This window comes from Saimiri boliviensis, chromosome 4 (genome assembly GCF_048565385.1).
Source record: "Saimiri boliviensis isolate mSaiBol1 chromosome 4, mSaiBol1.pri, whole genome shotgun sequence".
Lineage (NCBI taxonomy): Eukaryota > Metazoa > Chordata > Mammalia > Primates > Cebidae > Saimiri > Saimiri boliviensis.
Genome location: NC_133452.1, coordinates 46,010,047 through 46,034,637, shown reverse-complemented (window position 1 = coordinate 46,034,637; position 24,591 = coordinate 46,010,047). Strand labels below are relative to the sequence as shown.

At 35.7% G+C, this 24,591-nt stretch overlaps 1 protein-coding gene across 33 annotated transcripts in view; it reads right to left on the bottom strand.

Annotated features, from left to right (window-relative positions):
- The window catches only part of TRDN (triadin), a 370,662-nt gene that overhangs the window by 297,279 nt on the left and 48,792 nt on the right, over window positions 1-24,591 (bottom strand). For all 33 annotated transcript variants that reach the window (XR_012517192.1, XM_074397548.1, XM_074397529.1 and 30 more), the window contains exon 2: window positions 10,189-10,398. Coding sequence is in view for 32 of the 33 variants with exons in the window: in XM_074397548.1 (XP_074253649.1) it covers window positions 10,189-10,398 (210 nt within the window). In the remaining variant the exon portion in view is untranslated. The remainder of the gene's footprint in view (window positions 1-10,188; window positions 10,399-24,591) is intronic.

Sequence of the window (24,591 nt, the reverse complement as noted above, 5' to 3'; positions counted from 1 at the left end):
GGGCAGAGCCCACAAGAAAAAAATTAGTGTCCTTATAAAAAAAGGCCTAAGAGAGCTCACCCCTTCCATGATGTGAGGACACAGCAAGAAGCCCATGAGCTGGAAAGTAGGTTCTCACCAGACACCAAAACTGCCAGCAACTGGATTTGGAATTTCCCAACCTCCAGAACTGTGAGAAATAAATGTCTGTGAGGAACTGTGTTAATAGGGACTTCCCGGGGAGGCTGGGGGAGTGTTTGGAGTGCAGGACTTTAGCTTTCCTGCCTGTAGCCGGCTAGCGCCCTTTGTTTCCATTTTCCTACCTCAGGCAGGCTGGGGCCCTTGGTTTCCACTTTCCCGCCTCTGGGAGGCTAGGGAGGGGCTTTGTCTCTGATTTTCTTGCCTCTGGCTCTTGGAGGTGGGGCCTCTATGACTCAGGATTGTAAAACAGTAGCCTATCCGATAAAGGATTCAAAAATCAATTAATCCGGAGAAAATTTGAAAGAACCCCTCTCATTGGAGGAGAACATGAAGGGAGAGGGAACCAACTCAGGGGTAAAAGCTGTAGCCCCCAGCCTGGACTGTATGGCACCCTTTCCGGGTCCCCTTCCATAGGCGTGGAAGCTGTCCTTTCACTCTGCTTAATAAATCGCACGATTGTACACTCCTTGGGTCCATAAGTTCTATTTATGCTGTAACACTCACCATGACACTGTTCCCCATTGTTTGGGGTTAGGAAGGCCAATAGCCTAAATTCCAGCCACAAGTCCTTCACTTCTGTGGTGGCCCAATAGTTAAGATTCCTGGTTTTCACCCAGGCGGCCCGGGGTTCAACTCCTGGTGTGGGAACCAGGGAATCTGGCTGCAACCACTCGTCTTACAGTATTTTGTCATATCAGCCAAAAGAGACTAAGAGAGTGAGACACATGCAAAAAATAAAATAAAATAAAATAAAGGGTAGGATGCAAAACTCCTGAAGTACGTTGGATTTTAAAAGATAAAATCCATTTGATTTGCAATTTTGAAAAAATAAAATACTTGCATCTGCAAGTATTGTTGGATATTTAGATGCTTTTAAACCAGAGGAAAAGCTAGGATCCTGATTTAAAAGCACTTTTGGTGAGCTAATTGTTTTATTGACTGCAGAAGGAAATGACTGTCACTTTGCTAATCTACATTTGAATAGTCATATTGTAGCTCCAATCCTTGCTTTTCAATATCTGAGGCATGGGCATTTTCCCTCCGCTTTTAAAAACTTTCTCAATTGAAATTTTTCCATACTCAGATTTACTATTAACTTACTTCAGTGATTTAGAAATGTGCACTTGTGTGGGACCTAATGAAATTAAACACAAACATCCCTACTTACATATGTGGTTATTTCAGTATAATAATAGTTTATGGCAATGTAAAACTAAGTTACTTCTTGCTATTGCCCAACTGTTACCTCTTGAGGCAAAAGGAACATTACTGAATGCAAATAGATGTACACTTCACCTCTCTTTCTCAATATGACCCCAATCAACCAATTTTTTACCAGTAAAATTGTGCGACAGATGTTTAAACCTGGAATATTTCCAGCTAACTGGAGCTAGGCCTATATCAAATAATGGGTACTTTATATTTCAAAGCAAAGTAAAAAATAACTTTTGGCTTCTTTTACCCCTGTCAAGTATCTACATGAAAATTAGGAAATCATATTATGCTTTTATTAATGAATATGTATAAAAGGTGTGACTATTGAATTTCCTTTCTCTTCTTACAAAAAGTCCATGTTAAATATAAACAAGATTTGAATTTATGCATATAATGTAATAAGAAATGGGAAACATGTTTTTTTGTAGGTTTATGGATTTCCACAGATTTGTTTCAAAACTATGATTCAACAGAAATAATTTTCTGGTAGCATAAAAGTCAAAATAACATACTATTCCAGTTGGATGATTTACTTGGATCACCATATTGTAAATTTAACAGATTAGTGGAGAAGAGATAATATAGCAATTAACATATTCTGACTATTTAATATCTATTTCTTTCACCAAATTGAGGTTTAGTTTTGGAAACATTGCTTTTTGTGCATTTATTTTTTTTGAGATGGGGTCTCACTCTGTCACCTATGCTGGTGCGCAGTGAAGTAATCCCAACTCAGTACAACCTCCACCTTATGGGCTCAAGTGATCCTCCCATCTCAGCCACTTGTCTCCCCAGGGAGTTGAGACCACAGGCTCATGCCACCACGTCTGGCTAATTTTTTGTAATTTTGGCAGAGACCAGGTTTTGCCATGTTGCCCAGGCTGGTCTGGTGCTCCTGAGCTCAAGTGATCCTCCCGCCTTGGCCTCCCATTGTGCTGGGATTATAGACATGAGCCAAAACTCTTGGCTCATAGACATGGAAACTCTTGGCTTTGTTATCTACTCTAGCTATTCTATTGCTCAATGATAGCTGAGAAAATAATTCTAAAGTTCTTTTCATATTGTCAAAATGTACCATATAGTGCTGTGAATTATGTTTACTGTCATATAAGTTAACTAATTATTTCAGAATGGTTCCCTTTCTCCCTCAACATAAAATATAATATTTTAATCACTAAATTTCTATTGTGTAATTGGTAGAATTATGTATATTTACATGATATTTAAAAATTGGAATTTGTGTGGTTTGTTCATCTTTTTGAAATATGCCTATTCATCCTTTTGAAGCATTAAAATATGCTTAAGCTCACAAAGATTAAATCAAAATGACACTAGCTACAATTTATCTAACAATACTATGTGCCACTCAAAGTTCCAAGCATTTTATAGGTATTAACTCATTCAATGATCACAGCAAATATATGAAGCAGGTACTACTATTACCAACAGAGAAAAAACTGAGTCAGAGAAGTAATTTGCTCAAGGTTATGCAGCTACTAATTGGTGTAGTCAGGAATCTAGCCCAGTACTCTACCCCCTCACCCTGTGCCTGCATTTTGCTACTCTGGTTCTGGTCTTGAAGTACATGTGTTCTTTTGTTGTTATTACTTTTTTGTGTTTTTGCTTATTTGTTTTATGTTAGCGTGTATGTCTGCCATGTATGCTAAAAAAATTAGCAAATAACTTTGGTTTCGTTTATATAATTTTATTCAACCTATAAATCTAGCAGAAAGCAGGTGAATGAGAATAGTAAAATAAATAAGACAATCCTTATTTTTGAGATGCTTATGGTCCAATCAGGGAGACAGAGTTTTAAAAAGGCATTTTAAATCTGAAAGCTCTATTGATATATCATAAACTAATATTTTATAAAGTAATACTATGCTTATGGTGAGCATTCAGAGTGTAAAACACACTATCACATTTTCTTTTATTAATTCACTTACTCATTAATTCTGTTATCTCCACATTCACTCAAATGTATTGAGCTCATACTTTGTGCAAAAGTTCTAAGCACTAGAAAAATCAATTAAATGAAATAGACAAAGTATTTTCCATACAAACCTAACAAATCAGTGGAGAAGAGAGATATAAAAAATATCACACCCAATTAAACATATATATTTTATAATAAGTTTTATAACAAAACAGTAAATAATATGATGAGAAATTATGATACGGTAACTTGATTTTCATTGGAGGTTCAGGAAAGGTTTCTTTATGGAAGTAACTTTAAGCATAGCACTGCATAACACTGACTTGCAATGACCAGACTTTCAAAAAATAGGGTATGTAACAAATATAAAAGTAGGGTATAATAACATTTGGTGCAATTTATAACTATATTAATTTTTACAGATAAATTCATAAATACCAATATGAGAGCTCATTTGTGAAGGTCCAAATGAGTGGTATAGAGCATTGATTTCAGACTTTTAGATTTCTTGACTCTGAAATCCACCACTAACCAAAATCTGGAGATGTGACGTAGAACTGCCAACTTTTTATTTTGCAAGATTTACATTTAAAAACAATTATGAAAACAATATCTGGTTTTACCAAAATGTCAAAAGAGAATTTTAAGATGACAGATGTAGGAACAATATAATCTAAGAATTAAGAACACTTCTTAAAAATGAGTACATTTTTTTCTTTATCTTTTTCCTCACTTCATGAAGAATCAATACACTTTTTATTAGAGTCTGGGAAATATTGAATTATAGAAATCTTTGCGTCCTTCAGGTACTCATAGGCAGACTGAAGTTGGGTAGTAAAATGCATCTTTTTAAGTGTAATGACCAAGAGAACCAAATAGGCCTGGGGCAGTGAGCAGAAAATGCAGCATTTGAGATAAGATTTGAATTTGAGTAAGAAACACTCAAAATATGCTTCTTGAAAACTCAGTACACACGAGAGCTGATAGAGTCTAAAATGTTGCATTTAGTGTTTCAGTCTTCCATGTTTCCTAAAAAGTAATAACGTGTGTGTGTGTGCGTGTGTGTGTGTGTGTGTGTGTGCGTAAAATTAAATGTTAAATTTATACTTTCTGACTGACTTTGGGCCTTCCCTAAATGATTTTACTCTGCTAAGCTCGTAGCCTGACAAACAGTGCACCTGCTTAACTGGGCTAAGTGCCAAGAAAAGAAAAAAGTCAGGAAAATTAATTTCCAAGAGCAGTAGATAAATGGCACACCTCATTAGAAAATGTATTTAAAAGGTACATCAGGAGATGTCTGCAAGTCTTTTCATAAGAAATTGATGCTTCCTACCGTCATGCCCTTGCTGGCTCTCTTCTCAGATTACTGATGTTACTTCCTGGTAATAAGATTCAAATTCCAGTTACATTTAATGAGTCCCTCCTATGTGCAAGGCACATTATGTTTTACATAGATTATTGTATTCACGTCTTACAAAATTGGTTTGAAATAAGTATATTTTGTGGAATGCTTGCAAAAATTACCAAATACGCTTTAAGACACAGGTACAACCATATAATAATGTTTTCCTCTCCTGGATGAGGGTGCTAATGAACGATGATCCTCATACTTCGGCAGGAAAAGTTAAGAGTTACCACACTCTATTGCTGTACATTCTGACCTAGAGGAAAATTATCAACATCCACTAATGCCTTAGTTTGTAGTGATTTCTTTGTAAATACTATTTGTTTGAATTCCTGATTGTTTAGAGAGAAAGTTGTCACTTCATAAATGAAACAAAAGAAATGTGGAAAAATTTAAACCAAAGCCTACAAATTTTGGCGCCCCTCCATTTTCTGAGAAGGGGGTCTTTCTGGCTGAGTCTGCAGAAGCTTGCGGGGAAGATCTCCAGCAGCCTTTGTAACTTCCTAGCCTCAATTACTAAGAGAATAATGTGGCTCTGTCCCCCAATTCCCACTTTGGGTTTTGAAAACATTCTTCTTTGAGGAAAGAACTAAAGTCAATATGGATAACAGAGTGATCATACATCTTGGTTTGTCCTTGATATCCTGAGGTAAGTCTAAATTGCTCTCCATTTCACTCTCACAAGTATCCCATTTCAGTTGTTAAATTATATAGTTGTCCCTTATGAAGGCTTTGTCCACCGTCAACACACAAAGCTGGAACTCTTATCCAGAATTCCCTTACATGCACGTTTTCAGGTAACAGTTGGAGACAAGAAATTGCTACGAGTTTTGGAAAGCACAGATATGGTAATAATGAAGCCATTGCTTATTGTCTGAAGGTTGGTGTAGGGCAGATGCTTTTGCAGCTCATGATCAGAGAGTCTAGTTGCCCTTGTTGTGAGGCAACAGCTGCCACATCTCCAGCGCGCACTGGGCTGGCTCCTTTAGCATCTCCAAATCCTGGCCAGGTACACCTGCAGTTCCTTGGGGGAAAGGCGTCAATTTACCCTGCAGCTCATCCGCATAATCGTGATTTGTGTTGGTGAGAGACAAACAAGTCCTCCAGTTTGTTCCTGTCAGTTTCACTTTGTCCCTAGTCCCTCCCATTCTATCCATTTTGCCTTCCCAATTTCCACCCTGACTACTTTCCACTCAACACCAGATGCACTGCAACAGCCTTACATAGATTAATCAGCTGCCATGAATTTGTAAACCATATAATAAACCCTTATTCTATATAATTCAGAGTAGCTTTCAGCTACTGTGTCGAACATTGACAGATATATATGAATATTATTTAGATGTTATATTAAGTAAGAAATGTGGCATAGGTGAAATATCTTTTCCAGTCTGTTTATTTGGTGCCCTAAAATTTGTCTCATTTGATAAGAAGAATCAAAGTCAAAAATAAGAAATTGATGCTTCCTACCATCATGTCCTTGCTAGCTCTCTTCTCAGATTACTGATGCTACTTCCTGGTAATAAGATTCAAATTCAAGTTACATTTAATACATCCCTCCTATGTGCAAGGTACATTGTGTTTTACATAGATTTTGCGGAATAGAAAGCAAGATGTTATCCCCATTTCACAGGCAAGAAAATATAAGTTCCTAGTCATGTTAGCTTGTAGGTTCTTAGAGCTGAACAATGAACCTAAATCATCTAACTGAAGCACAAATAAAAGCCAATTCTGCATTTCCCACACTAGTAGAAAATATATGCATAAATCAGATATAATTCTGAAAATTGGGAATGTAAAGGTTGCCCAGAAGAGAATCATTCTTCTCAATCCAGTACTGTACATGCTTATAAAAACAGATTTTCATTTCTCTATGAACAAACTTTTCATGGCTTCACAGCATTTACTTACTTTTCTAAAGTTTCAGAGATTAACTGAAGACCCAGTGGCAGCTGACCTAACTTTCTGGCCTTCCAAATCATTTCTGGCATACTTTCTTTACCACTAACCTTCTTTTGTAAATATTAACAATTACATATTTCAAAGATTATCACCTAGCACAAAAGATTCATCATGATAATATTAATCCTTAGTAAAAGTTTGAATTGTGTCTATCAAAATTGACATTAAAGTGTGAAAGTATAATTTACATTTTGAGATTGTTATTGAAGCCATAATTTATATAGTTCTTTCATTTTTGTAATACACATATTTCAAGAATTGCATATAAATCAAATGTTTGTCAAGTTAATAATTGTGCAAGGACACTACAGAAATTATGATTGAAAGGAATTTGTTCTTATTTTATAAAATGCTTGGCTACCTATAATTAGATTTTTAGATTAGATTATTTAAATATAAGACATGCTTATAGTTCCCAGTAGATTTTTGATTGCACCACTACAATTAAGTTCTCTGAACAATGCCTGTGTTACTGGCAAGCTCAAGGAAAAGAAAATTTCATAGAGTAAGGTAACCAAGTGTTTTTTACTTAAAACCCTAGGTCATAATTTTATATTATAGACATTTCAACTATATATATTTTAAGAGCATCTATCACATGATAAATTGTGTATTGCCTATTTACATTAGACATTTATGATTCTGGATAAATAGCCCTTTTTCTTTTGCTGACATCATGGGACTTAGCTCTATTAGTTAGATGATGCTCATTTTAGTCTAGCTACCAATGATATGCTGGCAGAGTCATCTCATTCACACCTTGTATTAGGTCTTTCTTGCATTGCTATAAAGAAATATCTGAGACTGGGTAATTTATAAAGAAAATAAGTTTATTTGGCTCACAGTTCTGCAATCAATACAGAAGTATGGTGCTGGCATCTACTCAGCATTTGGTAACACTTCAGGGGGCTTATAATCATGGTAGAAACCATTCTTCTCTCCTGGACCTCTGGGCCTATGATGAGAAATACTCCTGCAAAGATCTCTGAAATCCCTTCAAGGCCTTTTTCCCATTTTCTTGGCTATCAGCACTTGGCTGCTTTTTATGCAAATTTCTCTAGGAAGTGGTTGCTCTACAGCCTACTTGAATTTCTCTCTCAAAAAAGCTTTTTCTTTCTTTGCCACATGGCGAGGCTACAAATTTTCCAATTGTTTATACTCTTCATCTGCTTTAAAGATAAGTTCCACTTTCAGTTTTTTTTTTTTTTTTTTTTTTTTTTGAGACCAAGTCTTGCTCTGTCACCTAGGCTGTAGTGCAGTGTCATGATCTTGGCTCACAGCATCCTCCACCACACTGATTCAAGTGATTCCCCTGCCTCAGCCGCCTGAGCGGCTGGGACTACAGGTGTGCCACCATGCCTGGCTAATTTTTTTTTGTATTTTTAGTAGAGAAGGGGTTTCACCATGTTGACCAGAATGATCTTGATCTCCTGACCTCATGATCTGCCCGTCTAGGTCTTCTAAAGTGCTGGGGTTACAGGCACAGGATACCAAGCACAGCCCTACTTAAGTCATTTTTTTGGTTCCCACATCTTAGAACAGGTTGTTAGAAGCAGCCAGGCTACATCTTGAATGTTTTGGTACTTAGATATTTCTTCCAACAGATACAGTAGGTCATTACTCTCAGGTTCATACTTCTACAGATTCCTAGGGCATTAACAGAAGGCATCCAAGATCTTAGCTAAGGCATAAAATGCATGACCTTTGATCCGGTCTCCAATATGTTTCTCATTTCCATCTGATACCTCTTCAGCTTGGACTTCACTGTCCATATCACTATCAGCATTTTGGTCTCAACGATTTAACCAGTTGCTAAGCAGTTTCAAACTTTCCTTCCTCTTCCTATCTTCTTTTGAGAAATCCAAACTCTTCAAACCTCTGCCCATTACACAATTCCAAAGCTGTTTCCACATTTTCAGGTATCTTTATAGCAATACCACACTCCTGTTACTAATTTTCTGTATTAAGCTGTTCTTGCATTGCTATAAAGAAATACATAAGACTGGGTAATTTATAAACAAAAGATTTTTAATTGGTTCACACTTATGCAGGCTGGCATCTGCTTGGATTCTGGAGGGGCTTAGTTCACAATAGTGGTGGAAGGAGAAGAAAAAGGAACAAGTGTATCATATGGCCAGAGAAGAAGCAAGAGGGAGAGAGTGGAGTGGGGAGGTGCCACACACTGAAACAACCAGATCTTATGAGAACTCACTATTGTGAGGACAGCACCAAGGGGACAGTGACAAACCATTCACTAAAAGTTCATCCTCATGATCCAATCACCTCCTGCTAGGCCTATCTCTACCACTGGGGATTATAATTCATCATGAGATTAGAGGGGACACATATCCAAACTATATCACACCTTTATGCCAATAAACCCATATAACAGAGTTCTATATTTTCATAATTTTATATCACATTTCTTCTTGATATCTGTGGCATAGCCATTTCCTGACACATAAATACTTGGTAAGTAATTGTTGAATGTGTAAAATTCCATAATGAGAAGAAATAGGAGATCCCTGAATATATAGAATGCAAATAATAGTATTTATAATATCTGAGTCCTCCTGATTCTACTCCTGTTGGAGAAAGAAAAAAGGAGAGGAGAGAGTATATATGAAAGAACACATTAAAAGGTTAATAAAATATTTTTTGCTTGTGGTAAAAGGGTGATAGCAATAAATTCACTCATCTAGGTCATTTAACATTTACTGAGCACTTGACTGATTCCTTTCCTAATGAACTCACTGTCATTAGAGGGTGTCATATGTGAAAATAGATAAATACTGTTTAAAATATGTAAAATATCTTTGACCAAAAAAATGAGCAATATACTCAAAGAGTGGGTAGGCTATAATGAACATCTGTCTTTTCTGCCTTGTATTATTCCTATTTTACTCCAAAGTCATAAGGATATGTGGACACTGAAGATGTAATATCTCATTACATGTAATTTTGTGAAAAACTCTATTTTCAGGAACTCTATATAGGATGGCTTGGTGGGAGAAGCAAAGAGTTTGTCTAGCAAGGAAGCTTAGGACCAGATGACAGAGGGGCTTAAAAATACTTTAAAACATTCTCCATTTGGCCAAAAGTTTTTTGTTTGGTTTGATTTTATATTGCCAAGTGTAAAACCTGCAAATTATTCCTTATTAATGCTTCATAAAGTACCAGTTCCAAAATAAAATCTTCACCCAATCTTTTTAACTACTATCTTTATGAACTGTAACATTCAGCCTTCATTCAGCTCTTGCAAATAAGGATATCAATTTCATTGGAAATCCATAAGTACAACAGACAAAGAAAGAGAATGGAAGGAAAAGAAGAAGAATGAAACAGATTTCAATGATCCTCAAGCACGTATGTGTGGTGCCTTCTTTCTCACACTAAGATGAAAGAGAAACCCAACCAGAACTTAGAGGGAGCATTGTTTCTTTTAATTTAAATTACTTTTAATTTTAAAGCCAAATTTCATGGATCTTACCTGAAAAGTTTTTGTAATCCACTAAATCAAACATAACGACGGCAACAGCTGACCACGTGATTATCAGGGCAATGACCAGAAGCCAGGCTGCAGGGGAGCTGAATGTCGTCACTATGTCTTCTGTGACTGTCCTCTTCAGCACTTTTCCAGGGGATTTGGGCACAGATCCATTTTTGCTGTCTATCACAGTTGTGGTTGTAGATGCATTTCCTAATCAAAAATTCAGGATGGAAAATATAATTTAGAAATTCACGTTAAATATCGATGACAAGAAACACTAACTGTACAAGTGTTGAACCTATTTATACCACTTTCTAGAGCAGACCACAACTCTTCTGTGGCAGGGCGAAGCCTCTCTGCCCACTACTAGCCCATTATCTTTTCTTCAGCATTTGCTGTTCACCTTGAAACTCATATGCTCATATAATCAGCATTTCTCATCTCCCAAGTCCTGTGAGGGGAAAATCAAAATAAGCGATAAAATGGTTCAAATGAATAAAACTTTTGAATATTTTAACTTAATTGCATAATTGACCCATCTAGTGAGGTCATCTACTGAGGTCATTCATGTTCGTTTGTTTGTTTGTAGGGGCACAGAAGATCTAAGAGAATGGGGTTAGAAAATCTTCCTATACCCAATAACTCTTTTATTTCTGATTTTGAGTCCACATGTTCATGAGAGAAAATTCAAAAAATATAAAAATAAAATAAATAGATAATAGATATTTTTAATCTCACCACCCAGAAATAACCACTGTTAATATTTTGCACCTATATTTCTGTACATACATATAAATATATAAATATGATTTATTTGTTTTTGACAAATCATTAGCACATTGTCTTTTACTGTTTTTTAATGAGGCAATATATCAGAAGTGTGTTTTATTGCCATTATGTATTTCCCAAAATATCACTTAAGTAGCTTCATGACATGTAGTTTTATGACTGTGCATAATTTAATGAAAAAGCTATGCACTGTGGGAAATGAAAGAAAGAAATAATAATATGTATTGAGAAAAATGGCAGAAATTTTCTCCATACATATTATTATTTATTTCTTTAGGAGAGAGTCCTAAATATAGAATTCCTAGGACAAATAACATAATCACTTTTATGGCTTTGAGAATGTGTGCATGTATTTGAAAGTTAGTATCTTTTGAAAATTGTGTATGCCAGTAGTTGTGTTGCCTTATCCTTGGCAATACTGAGTACTACTGATGTTTAAAATTTTTGCAATGACATAAGAGATGATTTGAGTTTTATGTGCAGTTATTTGATTACTAGAGATGAGCTTTTTATATGTTTATTTTTCCTTGGCATTTCTTTTCTTGTGGGTTTTTGCTCCATTTTTCTATAAACCTCCTTTTGGTGGTTTATAAAATTGCACGCATACACACACATATACGATGATAACACTTTAACCTTTATGTTGCTTTTTTTTGGTGGCTCTTTACCTTTTCTTTTTATGCTATTTTTATATACAGAATGTACATTTAACAATGTTGTAACTCATTCTTCTATAAGATTGATACCATCGTATGGCTAGAAAGCCTCCTGTATGGAGAAGATGTTTCTGATTATCTTAGCTGCTCTAGACTAATAGAAAGTTAAATCTAGAGGTAACTTAGAGATCATCTGAAACAACCATTTCATGTCACATTTAAGAACAATTGAAAACCTACCAGAAAATTAAAGTGATGTTCATAACACTTTAAATCCCAAATTACACAGATATGAAGTAAGTTAAATTGAATACTTAAGAGAAAAAAAAAATTCTACCAACCCAAATATTTTTGCCAGAAGCAGAGTTTAAAAAAATGTATTTTTGTTTATTAAAATATAGACCACATTGTCTACAATAAATTAAGAATTACATGCCAAGAAAGAAAAATTTGATTTATTATAAAATACATGATTGTTTCAATTTTTCTATTTATCTCCAAATTACAACATTTCCATGTGATGAATACATAAGAAAATCTAAATTTTCAAATTTCTTTAACATTTTTCACAAAGTAAATTTTACCCAACCAGAAAGAGCAGCTGTAGTTTCTCTTACAATGTGTCCAGTAATAATTGAAAGATATTAGCCTTTGTGCTCCTATCTTATAGACAAGGTGGAATTAAAGTGCTTCTTTCCATCAGTCTCTTGCTCCCCCATCACAACTCTTCCTTTCAGCTATGTCTAGTTTTTCATGGAAACAGACAAGCAAAAAAGTTAAGCCTTGGGCTTTATAGATGAGATTGGAATGAACTCCTGGCTTCTCTTTGCATTACCCAAATGGCTAGAAGGTCACTATTACACTACCTCTCTGAGTGAGAAGCATCTATATCTGATGAATGAGATTGGTAAGGCTCAATTTGCAGGTGTGTGATGGTGGAGAAATAACTCATGCAAATTGTTTGACACATTTCCTGATCACGGTAGTCATTTAATAAATGACAGCACAACAACTACTGAACTACATCATAATCATTATTATCATCACCACTCTTTTCATTATTACTATCATCACCTTCATTGCTGCCAGCACAACTATAATTCTGACAACTATAAATATCACTCTTAAGAAAAAGCTAGAAAGGCAGGATTAACCTTAGAAACAAAGGCGGAAATACTGACTCTTCAATAAATCCAGGCATTTGTTTCCATTTAACAAGCACATACACTAGGCTAGGATATTTTTAGGAAATTATAAAAGGATTCTCTAACTTTCTTGGTATTCTTTCCAATCAATTAATTTATTTTTTGTAATATAGGAAAAGAGGAGCATATAGTATAACTTACCCCTATAAGTAGATGCTGTTTTGTCCCATTAGCAAAACTAAGAAAGATAATCTATGCCAAATAGAGTTATTTCATAACAGGACAAACGTTATCACTATAATGGAATTATTTAAATTAGAAAAATAATCTTTGAACCCTTCAAACAGGTATGTACACAGGATGCTTATAGAGTTAGTCCAGTTTATAAGATAATTTTCAAGTATTGGAGAAAGAAATAACACTGCCAGCAAAATTAGGTACATTATTACTTAATAAAGTCTTTAATCTTCTGGTTTCTTTAGCCATAAAATAATACTATCCTTCTCTTTATAAAAATAATATCAATAACATGAAATTCTATGACTACCAAGGAAAGAAAATCAAATGCATTCAAGGCACATTTAAATAGGTAGTAGTAACCAAACAAAATTAGTTTTTTAGTCAATTTTTGGATAACAGTGACAAACCTGGCCCCATATTTTAAAAAGATTTAAAAGCTGATAAGGAACAAAGGGGCAAAATAATGTAATTAAGTTATTTAAATGGCTTTAGGTAAAAATTAACAATAGTGACAACAAATCTTTGTTTCTGAAACAATCAGAAAAAAATAACTTTTCTGAAGAATCTGTGGAAATACCTATCTAAAGTTCATGAACTCAATTTAATGAATCTAATAGCAAGATGGAAAAACGCCTCTAAAAACCAGACTTCACAAACTGCACTTGAGGTAATGCTCAAAGAAGGAAAAATTTAAAAGAACTCATATAATATCCTCTCATTGATTTTTGTGCCAAATTCACATCACTCCTAATGGTGGTTCTGAAAATGGATGAATGATAGGAGTGATTTTAAATGCAATTTAAGACCCAAGTGTGCTACAAGTGAATCAAATCTTTGGAATAATGATTTGCAGCAAAGTAAAACAATTATGAGTGTTTAGGACTGGCCCACCTGAAAGCTGATCTGTTGTAATCTCCAGGTTTTTAAACCCCTGGAAGGCTTGCTACTGCCACTAAGCAGAGAACACAAGAATTGCTTTTGCACTTCAGATTCACTTTACTAAGTTGTATATTAGAGAATATTTCTGTAAACAATTATCATATATACCTGCTTTGTATACTAAGGAGTAATTTTACTGACATTTGATACAAATTAATTAAATCCTGGTCACATTTTAAAAAGGTAAAACATTGAAAACTGAAGATGAATATGTGTACACACACACACACACACACACACACACACACACACACACACACATTTTCCTTTCTTTGATCCAAAGTTGAGAAAGGATAAATATTCAGAAAGTAATGCAAGCTCTGAGTTAAAAATGCCTTTTATGTTTTTTAAACAACTCACCTAATATGAATTCTAAATTTTTATTCACTTAACGATCCTGACAATCCAATTATGGTAAAATTTTTAAAAAGATGATAAATTAATACTAAGTTATGTTTTTCATTATCCTTTTTTAAGTCTTCACATCCTCAAAATTTCCACTTAAGAATTCATCAAGACTCAAAAGTAATGAAAATATGTTCTGAGTATACAACTGCAAAGCCATAAGCAATTTGAAAGTAATCTGAAGGTCATCCTCCTTAAAGAAAATTATGTGTTGCCCTTGTTATGAAACACATTAAGTTGTACCTTTCAATTTCCATTCAAATTTACTGCAGAAGCCACACAGAGCCAAGAGGAATAAAATTGAGAGGGAATAAATTGCCTTCACTGACAGCTGGTCAAGATAAATGCAAAGAACAGAGTGTGTAATCTGAGATTATCGAATGTTTGAGAAGTACTTTAAAGATGACAAGAGCTAGTTATTGTTATGGCAGAAAAAAATGAGAGGTAAATATTACTGAGCAATTTGACGTAGGCTATCCTTCTTGAAAGTTGGTATCTTCGAATCAGGGCAGAGCAGCTAGGATATGTGAAGTACTTTCTATGGCTACTTTTTAATTCTATTCATACAAAATTTTGATTGTAAGACAAACAGAATCAGCTGCAAAAGAAGTAGGGATCTCACTTAATGGCTATGTGACTCTTTCCTACAGAGTATAAGGAGGGGTTGCCTATATAATGGATCCAAAGACCCAAAGACTGGCTCCAGAGTCAGGTTATACACTGAAGACTAAGTCATAAGCCTCCTGACAGAAGTCACTTAACCTCATTATGCCTTATTGATCAGATGAAGAAACTGCCAAGTGCACTTGCTTATTATTATTCTTTATTTTTCCTATGGGACACTGACCATACAGTCTCTTTCAGGATGCTCAAGGAAGACACCTGCATTCTAGAATGGTATCAATGAAACATTGCATTCTTATTACACAAAAGTATTAATTGTGAAGTTTGCATTTCACCTTGTGATATGGTTTGTGTAGTACTCTTACACTGTATCTTTCATTCAAGATGTATAGAGCAAATGTGACATAGGAAGTATATAGTACTGAAGGTATTATATGTGTTATTCCTAAATTACATTAAGAACATAATTTTCTGTTACATGTAAGAGTGACCCTTGCTACATTGTTTGTGTTCCAAAACACATGCATGTAAATAAGAACTTTGTAGAAATATGAGCAGAAAGACACTTGGGCAGATAAAGGTCAAAAGTAACAAATTCATTATTTAACTTAATTTTTTTTTTACCAATTCTAGTGTTTATAAAATGTCTATATGTATTATACACAAAGAAAACTGCGAAGTTTAATTTTTTTTTTACAAGTTTATATAAACTGAACGAAAGTAGATTTTGAGAGGCAGGATAAACCATGACAATTCACAAACATTATCTTTACTAAAATGATTATATATATTTAATTGATATATAATATCAATAAACTGTAAAAAATAATACAGAGTAATTTTTAGAAGAATAAAGACTAGGCACTTAAAACAAACAACAAGTAACTAAACTGTTCGCTCTCTTTCAAGGATGAAAATTTCTTTTGTCTCAAGCTAGACACTTTTAATGAAAGCCCTAAATTGCCACATTTCCTCCCAGGTTTTTGGGGTATGATCATCATAATACACTTTCAGAGGCTGTTTTTGCAACTTAAGCTGCCTGCTGAAGTTGACAAATACATGGTTTTTCTTTTTCTTTCTTTTTTTTTTTTTTTGGAGGTTTTTTGTTTGTTTTTAAAATTATCCAGCCCTCCTTCCTACTCACCCACTCCAGGCACTATTTTATTAAGTGAATTTCTTTTTCTGGTGGTGGGACTAGAAACTGAATCAGTCCTTGTTTCTCAGCCATAGGAATGGACATTTAAGCCCCACCTAACCATTCAAACACTTTCTTTGTGACTGTGAAAGGAGGGGACAATCAGAGACCTCCACATTTTTGTGCAGAACAATTGGGGCACATTCTCTTTCTGCGAGGGTTACCAAGCTGGTAAGATGTGAGCGGAGCCTGCAGAGCCCCTGTAGTCTACCACTTGAAGAGTCAGCTGCAAGATGGAGAAAGCCAGAGTCCAGATACTACTGTGCGGGCTCAAGGAGCCAGCTGTGCTTGGAGTCAGATGTATTTCTGGACTTCCCAGTTACATGAGGGTATATAAGCTGCTTTAACTTGATTGTTTGTATTACTAGGCTTCCTGAGTTTTGACTGATACTCTCGCCCCTGCTAAGAATGTAAATTATTATTTTCCTTCATCTCATTGCATCATGAGGAATGTGATCAATCAGAACAATCTGAACATACAGCATCTTTTATAAAAATTATTTTTAGTTTTGAAAGAAAATCTCAGCTCTCACTCTTATTTCTATAATGGCTGAGAAGTCATGATCCTAAGTGAAAAAAAAGTCTTTTGTGGTTTGCAAGGTCAATACCTGTTATTGAAGGGCTTTTTCTAGGAAAAGGTTGCTTGTGTTTTCCATGAGTGAGAGACCAGATCTCGCTCCCCTAGCAGTAGATCTTCACTGCTATGGTCTGAATATTTATGTCCCTCCAAAATACACATTGAAATCCTTACTCCTAGGGTGATGGCATTAGGAAGTGAGGCCAATGGGGACTGATTAGGGCGGAAGGGTGGAGCCTTCATGAATGGAATGAGTGCCCTTATAAAAAAGGTCTGGGAGAGACTCTTCACACCTTCCACCAGGTGAAGTTAGAGTGAGAAGACAATTGTTTATGAGAAGGCAAGCCCTTACCAGAAATCAAATCTGCCTAATCTTGTACTGCCCAAGTCACCAGAATTGTAAGAAATAAATATTTGTTGTTGATAAGCCACCCAGTTTATAGTATTTTGTCATAGCAGCCTGAGCAAACAAAGACATTTGCTGTTATTTGCTAACCTACTTCTCAACAGTGCTAATGGCAAGTAACAGATGTTCCTTCTTGTTTTAACTCCTGTAAACTCAGTTGTCCCCTAACTTTTGAAGTTTGCATTTTTTTAAAACTTTTATTTTAAGTTTGGGGGTACATGTGCAAGTCTGTTATATGTAAACTCACGTCACAGGCGTTTGTTGTACAGATTATTTCATCACCCAAGTACTAAGCCTTGTTACCCAACAGTTATTTTTTTTCTGCTCCTCTCCCTCCTGCCACCTTCCACCCTCAAGTAGGCCCCAGTGTCTGTTGTTCCCTTCTTTGTGTTCATGAGTTGATATCATTTAGTTCCCACTTATAAGTGAGAACATCCAGTATTTCGTTTTCAGTTCCTGCATTAATTTGCTAAAGGTAATAGCCTCCAGCTCCATCCGTGTTCCCACAAAAGACATGATCTTATTCTTTTTATGGCTGCATGGTATTCTATGGTGTATATGTACCACATTTTCTTTATTTAATCTGTCATTGGTGGGCATTTAGATTGATTTCATGTGTTTGCTATTTTGATAGTACTACAATGAACATTTGCAGTCATGTGTCTTTATGGTAAAATAATTTCTGTTTCTCTGGACATAGACCCAGTAATGAGATTGCTGGGTTGAATGTGTTCTGTTTTTAATTCTTTAAGGAATCATTATACTGCTTTCCACAATGGTTGAACTAACTTATACTCCCACCAACATTGTATAAGTGTTCCGTTTTCTCTGCGACCTCACATCTGTTATTTTTTGACTTTTTAATGATAGCCATTCTGACTGGTGTGAGATAGTATCTAATTGTAGTTTTGATTTGCATTTATATAAAGATCAATTATATTGAGCTTTTTTTCATGTGCTTGTTGGCTGCAGGTATGTTTTCTTTTGAAAAGTATCTGTTTATGTCTTTTGCCCACTTTTTAATGGAGTTGTTTTTCTCTTGTAAATTGAAAAGCTTTATAGATGTTGGATATTAGTCCTTTGTCAGATACATAGTTTGCAGAAATTTTCTTCCATTCTGTAGGTTGTCTGTTCACTCTGTTGATAGTTTTCTTTGTTGTGCAGAAGCTCTTGTTTGATTAGATCTCATTTGTCAATTTTTAGCTTTGTTGCAATTGCTTTTGGTATCTTTGTCATGAAATCTTTGCCCATTCCTATGTCCCGGATAGTATTGCCTAGGTTGTCTTTCAGGATTTTTATAGTTTTACATTTAAGTCTTTAATCTATCTTGAGTTGTTTTTTGTGTAAGGTATAAGGAACCTGTCCAGTTTCAATCTTCTGCATGTAGCTGGCCAGTTATTCCAGCACCACTCATTGAATGGGGAATCTTCCCCCCAGTTCCTGTTTTTGTCAGTTTGTCGAAGATCAAGTGGCTGTAGGGACCTTATTTCTGGGGCCTATATTCTCTTCCATTGGTCTATGTGACTGTTTTTGTAAAGTACCTTGCTATTTTGCTCATCGTAGCCCTGTAGCATAGTTTGAAGTTGAGTAATGAGTAACGTAATGCCTCCACTTTTTTCCTTTTGCTTAGGATTGTCTTGGCTATTTGGGATCTTTTTGGTTTTATATAAATTTTAAAATATTTTTTCTAGTTCTGTGAAGAATGTCATTGGTAGTTTGATAGAAATAGCATTGAATTTATAAATTGCCTTGTGCAGTATGGCCATTTTGATGATATTGATTTTTCTTATCCATGGGCATGGGATGTTTTTTCATTTGTTTTGTCTTCTCTGATTTTTTAGAGCAGTATTCTGTAATTCTCATTGTAGACACTGTTTACCTCCCTGGTTAGATGCATTCCTAGGTGGGGTGTGGGGGGTGTGTGTGTGTGTGTGTGCGCACGCATGTGGGTGTGTGTATGCTGCAACTGTGAATGGAATTGCTTTCCCGATTTGGCTGTTGGCTTGGCTATTGTTGCTGTACAGGAATGCTGCTGATTTTTGTACGTTATTTTGTATCCTGAAACTTTGCAGAAGTCGTTTATCAGCTAAAGGAGCTTTAAGGCCAAGATTACTAGTTTTTTAGATATAGAATCATGTCATCTGCAAACAGGGAGAGTTTGACTTTCCGTCTTCCTATTTGGATGCCCTTTCTTTCTTTCTCTTGCCTGATTGCTCTGGACAATCAGCAATACTATGCTGAACAGGAGTGCTGAGAGAGGGCATTCTTTTCTTGTGCTGGTTTTCAAGGGAAATGCTTCCAGCTTTTGCCCCTTCAGTATGATGCTGGTTGTGGGTTTGTAATAGATGGCTTTTATTATTCTGAAGTATGTTCCTTCAATACTTAGTTTATTAAGAGTTTTTAACATAATGTTGAATTTTGTCAGAACCTTTTTCGGCATCTATTGAGATAGTTACGTGGTTTTTGTCTTTGGTTCCATTTATTTGATGAATCAAATTTATTGATTTACATATGTTGAACCAACCTGGAATCATAGGGATGAAGACTACTTGATAGTAGTAGATTAGCTTTTTGATGCGCTGCTGGATTTCGTTTATAAGTATTTTGTTGAGGATTTTTGCATCAATGTTTATCAAGGATATTGGCATGAAATTTTCTTTTTCGTTGTTGTCTCTGCCATGTTTTGGTATGAGGATGATGCTGACCTCATATAATGATTGGAGAGGAGTGCTTCTGGTGTGGTTAGGCTTTGTGTCCCTATTCGGCTCTCATCTTAAATTGGAATCCCTATAATCCCCACTTGTCAAGGGTGAGCCAGGTGGAAGTAATTGAATCATGGGGGAAATGTCCCCCATGCTGGTCTCCCAATAAGTGAGTTCTCATGAGACCTGATCGTTTTATAAGGGGCTCTGCCTTCCCCGCCCACTCAGCACTTCTCTTTCCTGAAGCCATGAAAAGAAAATGCCTTACTTTTCCTTCACCTTCTTCCATGATAGTAAGTTTCCTGAGGCCTCCCCAACCATGCTGAACTGTGAGTCAATTACACTTCCTTCCTTTATAAAATACACAGTCTAGGGTAGTTCTTTACAGTGATATGAAAAGGAACTAATACACAATTTCAGGAGGAATAGTACCAGTACTTCTTTGTGTATCAATTTATAATAGAATTCAGCTGTGAATCTACCTGGTCCTGGGCTTTTTTTGGTCAGTAGGCTACTTGTTACTGATTTAATTTCAGAGCTCATTATTGGTCTTCGACTTTACATTTTCAACTTAGCACGTCCTCACCATTCAGAATAGTAGTTTTTCTACAAATAGTAAATTGAATTTAAAGGTGAAAAGCAATGATGAGAGCATTACTATGTAAAATCAGTAAAATTTAAAAGCCAGTAAAATTTAAAATTTAGAACCCCACAAAAACACTTTAAGTCTTGAGAAAAATGGGACTGTGATCTGAGTTACCTATGGTTACAATTTCTCTTCTCAGATTATTGTTTAACTCACCTGTGTATTTTTCTTGTTCTCTGCAATGGCTAGAGAGAATTAAATGACATCAGGGGAAAACCTCTTGCCTTCTAATGACCCTTGTTAAAAATTAACTTCCTCTTCATTGTCCTGGTTTGTTTAGAACAGATGACAGAAAACCATGATTATTATACCCTTTATAAATAATATTAAATGTATCCTCTCAAAAAGAAATTCTGCCTATCACCAATCAAATAGCTATAACTATGCAACAATCTTGTATAAATAATGTTGGAAAACTGCTAAGAGCTCCTCTGTCTCTGTCTCTGCATAAATAAAGCCTGAATATCTCTACTTTGGAACACTGACTCCATTCCTTTGTAGTCTGTATTTCCAAGTGGTATATCCTCACACTTTGTACTTGAATAAACTCTCTTTAAATTATTAGATTGTGACACTTTTGATTATTTTAGGTTGAGGGTATTGCGATATTGCCTAGGCAGGTCTCAAACCCCCAGCCTCAAGTGATCCTTTCCTAACAGCCTCCCAGGTATCTGAGACTGTAAGGAAAAGCCACCACACTTGGCTAGAATTCGTTTTTAGCCAGATATAGTGAATTCCTAACACATTACAGGTGAGACCCATTGTGTTTTACTAATTTAAATTGGCAAAGTTTCCTGATGAATCTGTATTTATTTATTTTTTTAATCTTATTAAATTTCCACTGTTTAACTTTTCTTCCAAGATTTACCTCAGATGTCAAACCCTTGACAATATTTCCTTGATCATTTGACCTGATCTCTACTGTTCCTTTAACACTATAACATTTTTGATGAATACAATGATATGAGCAAAATTATTCTGACTTTTCTCATAGCTGTTTGTTCTTTAGCAAGGCACTAGGTAGGAATCAAGTCATCTATTCTTTCATAGCACTTAGCACAGCACATTTTGCACAGTAAGGCCCCAATACTTATTAAATAAGAGAAACATTAGAAGTGTTGCTACAGGAAATCAGCTTTAATAAGTGTCATGTTAAATAATCTTAATATTTCTGTGGTATATAGTACATAGTGACCTCTAATCAGAGAAATAAATGAAACAACAAATAAAACTTTTATGATATGAGAAAATGTTGGGATGAGAGGTATGCTAGTGGTTGAAGTAAGAACATATCCATTGGCTGGGCGTGGTGGCTGACGCCTGTGATCCCAGCACTTTGGGAGGCCGAGGTGGGTGGATCATGAGGTCAAGAGATCGAGACCATCCTGGTCAACATGGTGAAACCCCATCTCTACTAAAAATACAAAACATTAGCTGGGCATGGTGGCACGTGCCTGTAATCCCAGCTACTCAGGAGGCTGAGGCAGGAGAATTGCTTGAATCCAGGAGGCAGAGATTGTGGTGAGCCGAGATCACGCCATTGCACTCCAGCCTGGGTAACAAGAGCGAAACTCCATCTCAAAAATAAATAAATAAATAAATAAAAATAAACAAACAAACAAAAAGAACATATCCATTCAACACCCACCTATGAGTGAGAACATACAGTGCTTGGCTTTCTGTTCTTGGGCCAGTTTGCTGAGAATGATGGTTCCCAGATTGATCCAAGTCCCTACAAAGGCCACAAACTTATCGTTTTTATGGCTACATAGTATTCCATGGTGTATATGTACTACATTTTCTTTGTCCAGTCTACCATTAATGGGCATTTGAGTTGGTTCCAGATCTTTGCTATTGTACACTGGGCTGCAATGAACATACGTGTGCATGTGTCTTTATAGTAGAACGATTTATAGTTCTTTGGTTTTATACCCAATAGTGGGATTGCTGGGTCAAATGGCATTTCTATTTCTAGATCCTTGAGAAATCGCCACACTGTCTTCCACAATGGTTGAACTATTTACAATCCCACCAGCTGTGTAAGTGTTCCTATTTCTCCACATCCTCTCCAGCACGTTGTCTCTCGATTTTTTAATGATTGTGAGAATCTCATAAGAACTGCAAAGTTTTGCTGGTCCAAAGAAGGCTACAACAGTGGAGGAAAGATTAGTGGGATAGAAAAATTGACTGAAAGAAAGCATGTATTCACTAAATAATGTCAATTATTAAACAGAAACCTCTTGGTAAGGAGACAATTTCAGATGTTGCTAAAGCTTTTGAATTTCCAAGTGGCAACATCTGGGAGAGGTTTCTAAAACAAGATTGAAGAGATTAAATATGTAGATGGCCAATCAAAATGAATCAAATTCTGTAACGTAAATGAATGGATTTATTCTGAACCAAATATAAGTGACCAAGGCTCGGGGCACATCTGAAGAGGTCCTAAGAACATATACAGCTTTATTTTACACATTTTAGGGAGACAAAAGTTACAAGCAAAACCATTAATTAATGCATTGATGGTATATGTTGGTTCAGTTCAGAAGATTGAGACAACTTGAAGTGGGGGGAAATTCTACTAGAAGTAGGGGCAGGTCATACCCAGATTCAAAGATTTTCTGATTGACGACTGGTTGAAAAAGTTATGTAAGAGTTAGGTTATTTAAGAACCTAAAATCGATAGACAGGTGTGTCTGGGTTAAGATAAGGAGTTAGGGAGATCAAGGTTCTTATTAAGTAGATGAAGCCTTCAGCTGGCAGGCTTCAAGAGAATATATGGCAAATGTCTCTTATCAGACCCAAAAAGGTGTTAGACTCTCAGTTACTCTCTCCTGGATCAGGATAAGATCTGGAAAAGGAGGGCATTCTCTACAGAATGTAGATTTTCCCCAAGAGACAGCCTAAGAAGGCCACTTCAAAATATGTCAAAGAAATTTATTTTGGGGATAAAATATTTTTATTTATTTTAGGGCCTGCTATCTGTCATATGATGCTATACTAGTCAGGTTGGAATCTCGTATCTTATTGCTACAAAGAGTCTGTTTTAATGTTAATGCTGGCCAGTTGCACCTGAATCCCAAAGGGAAGATGGTATAAGGAGACGCGTCTCACACCTCCTTCCCATCATAGCCTAAACTAGTTTTTCAGGTTTACTTTGGAATTCCTTTGGCAGAGACCAAAGAGCCATTCAGTAAGTTGGGGGGGTTGGATTTTTATTTTACAAAATGAATAAAAATGCTAATCATCAATTTACAAATGTATGATGATTCATGGGTTTAGTCTGCTTGACCTGCCATAACAAAATACTATCCACGGAGTGCTTAAACAGGAGACATTTACTTTTCAGAGTATGAAGGCTGATTTGAGGTCAGGATGCCAGCAAGGTTGGTTACTGGTGAGGCCTCCCTTCGTGCCTGGTAGAGGCTACCTTCTCTCTGAGTTCTCATACAGCAGAGAGCAAAATCACTGGTTTTTCTTCTCATAAGAGCACTAATTTTAGCATGAGGGCTCTCATTACTTTATCTAAACTAATTATCTTTGAAATACTATTACCTTAAGGGTTAGGACTTCAACATGTAAGTTTTATGGGGCAGGACTGGATGCAAATCAGTTCATAGCATGTATCTTTTTCTTGGAGTGTTTAAAGAAATGCTCTAAAGACTATTAATATATGTTAATCTTGATAAGCATAGCCATTTTAATAAAATAAATGTCTTTCATGTTCAAATAACAGGAATCATGGCCAGGATTCCTTATTACCATGACATGCTCAAGTAGCCTAAATGAAAATGTCAGAGTGCACTATATATAGTAGGACAATTTAGGGATAAACAGTTATCAGTAGGACCCATGAAAAGATGTTTTATGAGAATTCATTTGACAGGTTAAATCAGGTTCATTTTAGAAAAATTATTCATCTTCCCCTCATGAACCCAGAAAGTACCATGTAGTAAGATAAGCCATTCCAGGATTTGTCCAACTTTGTGAGTTAGAAGTCTGGGGATGGAATCTATAGAAAATCTCCCAAATTATGTGCATTCAGTCTCATGGAAATAGTAGCAAGACCCTGGTTCTTAGCA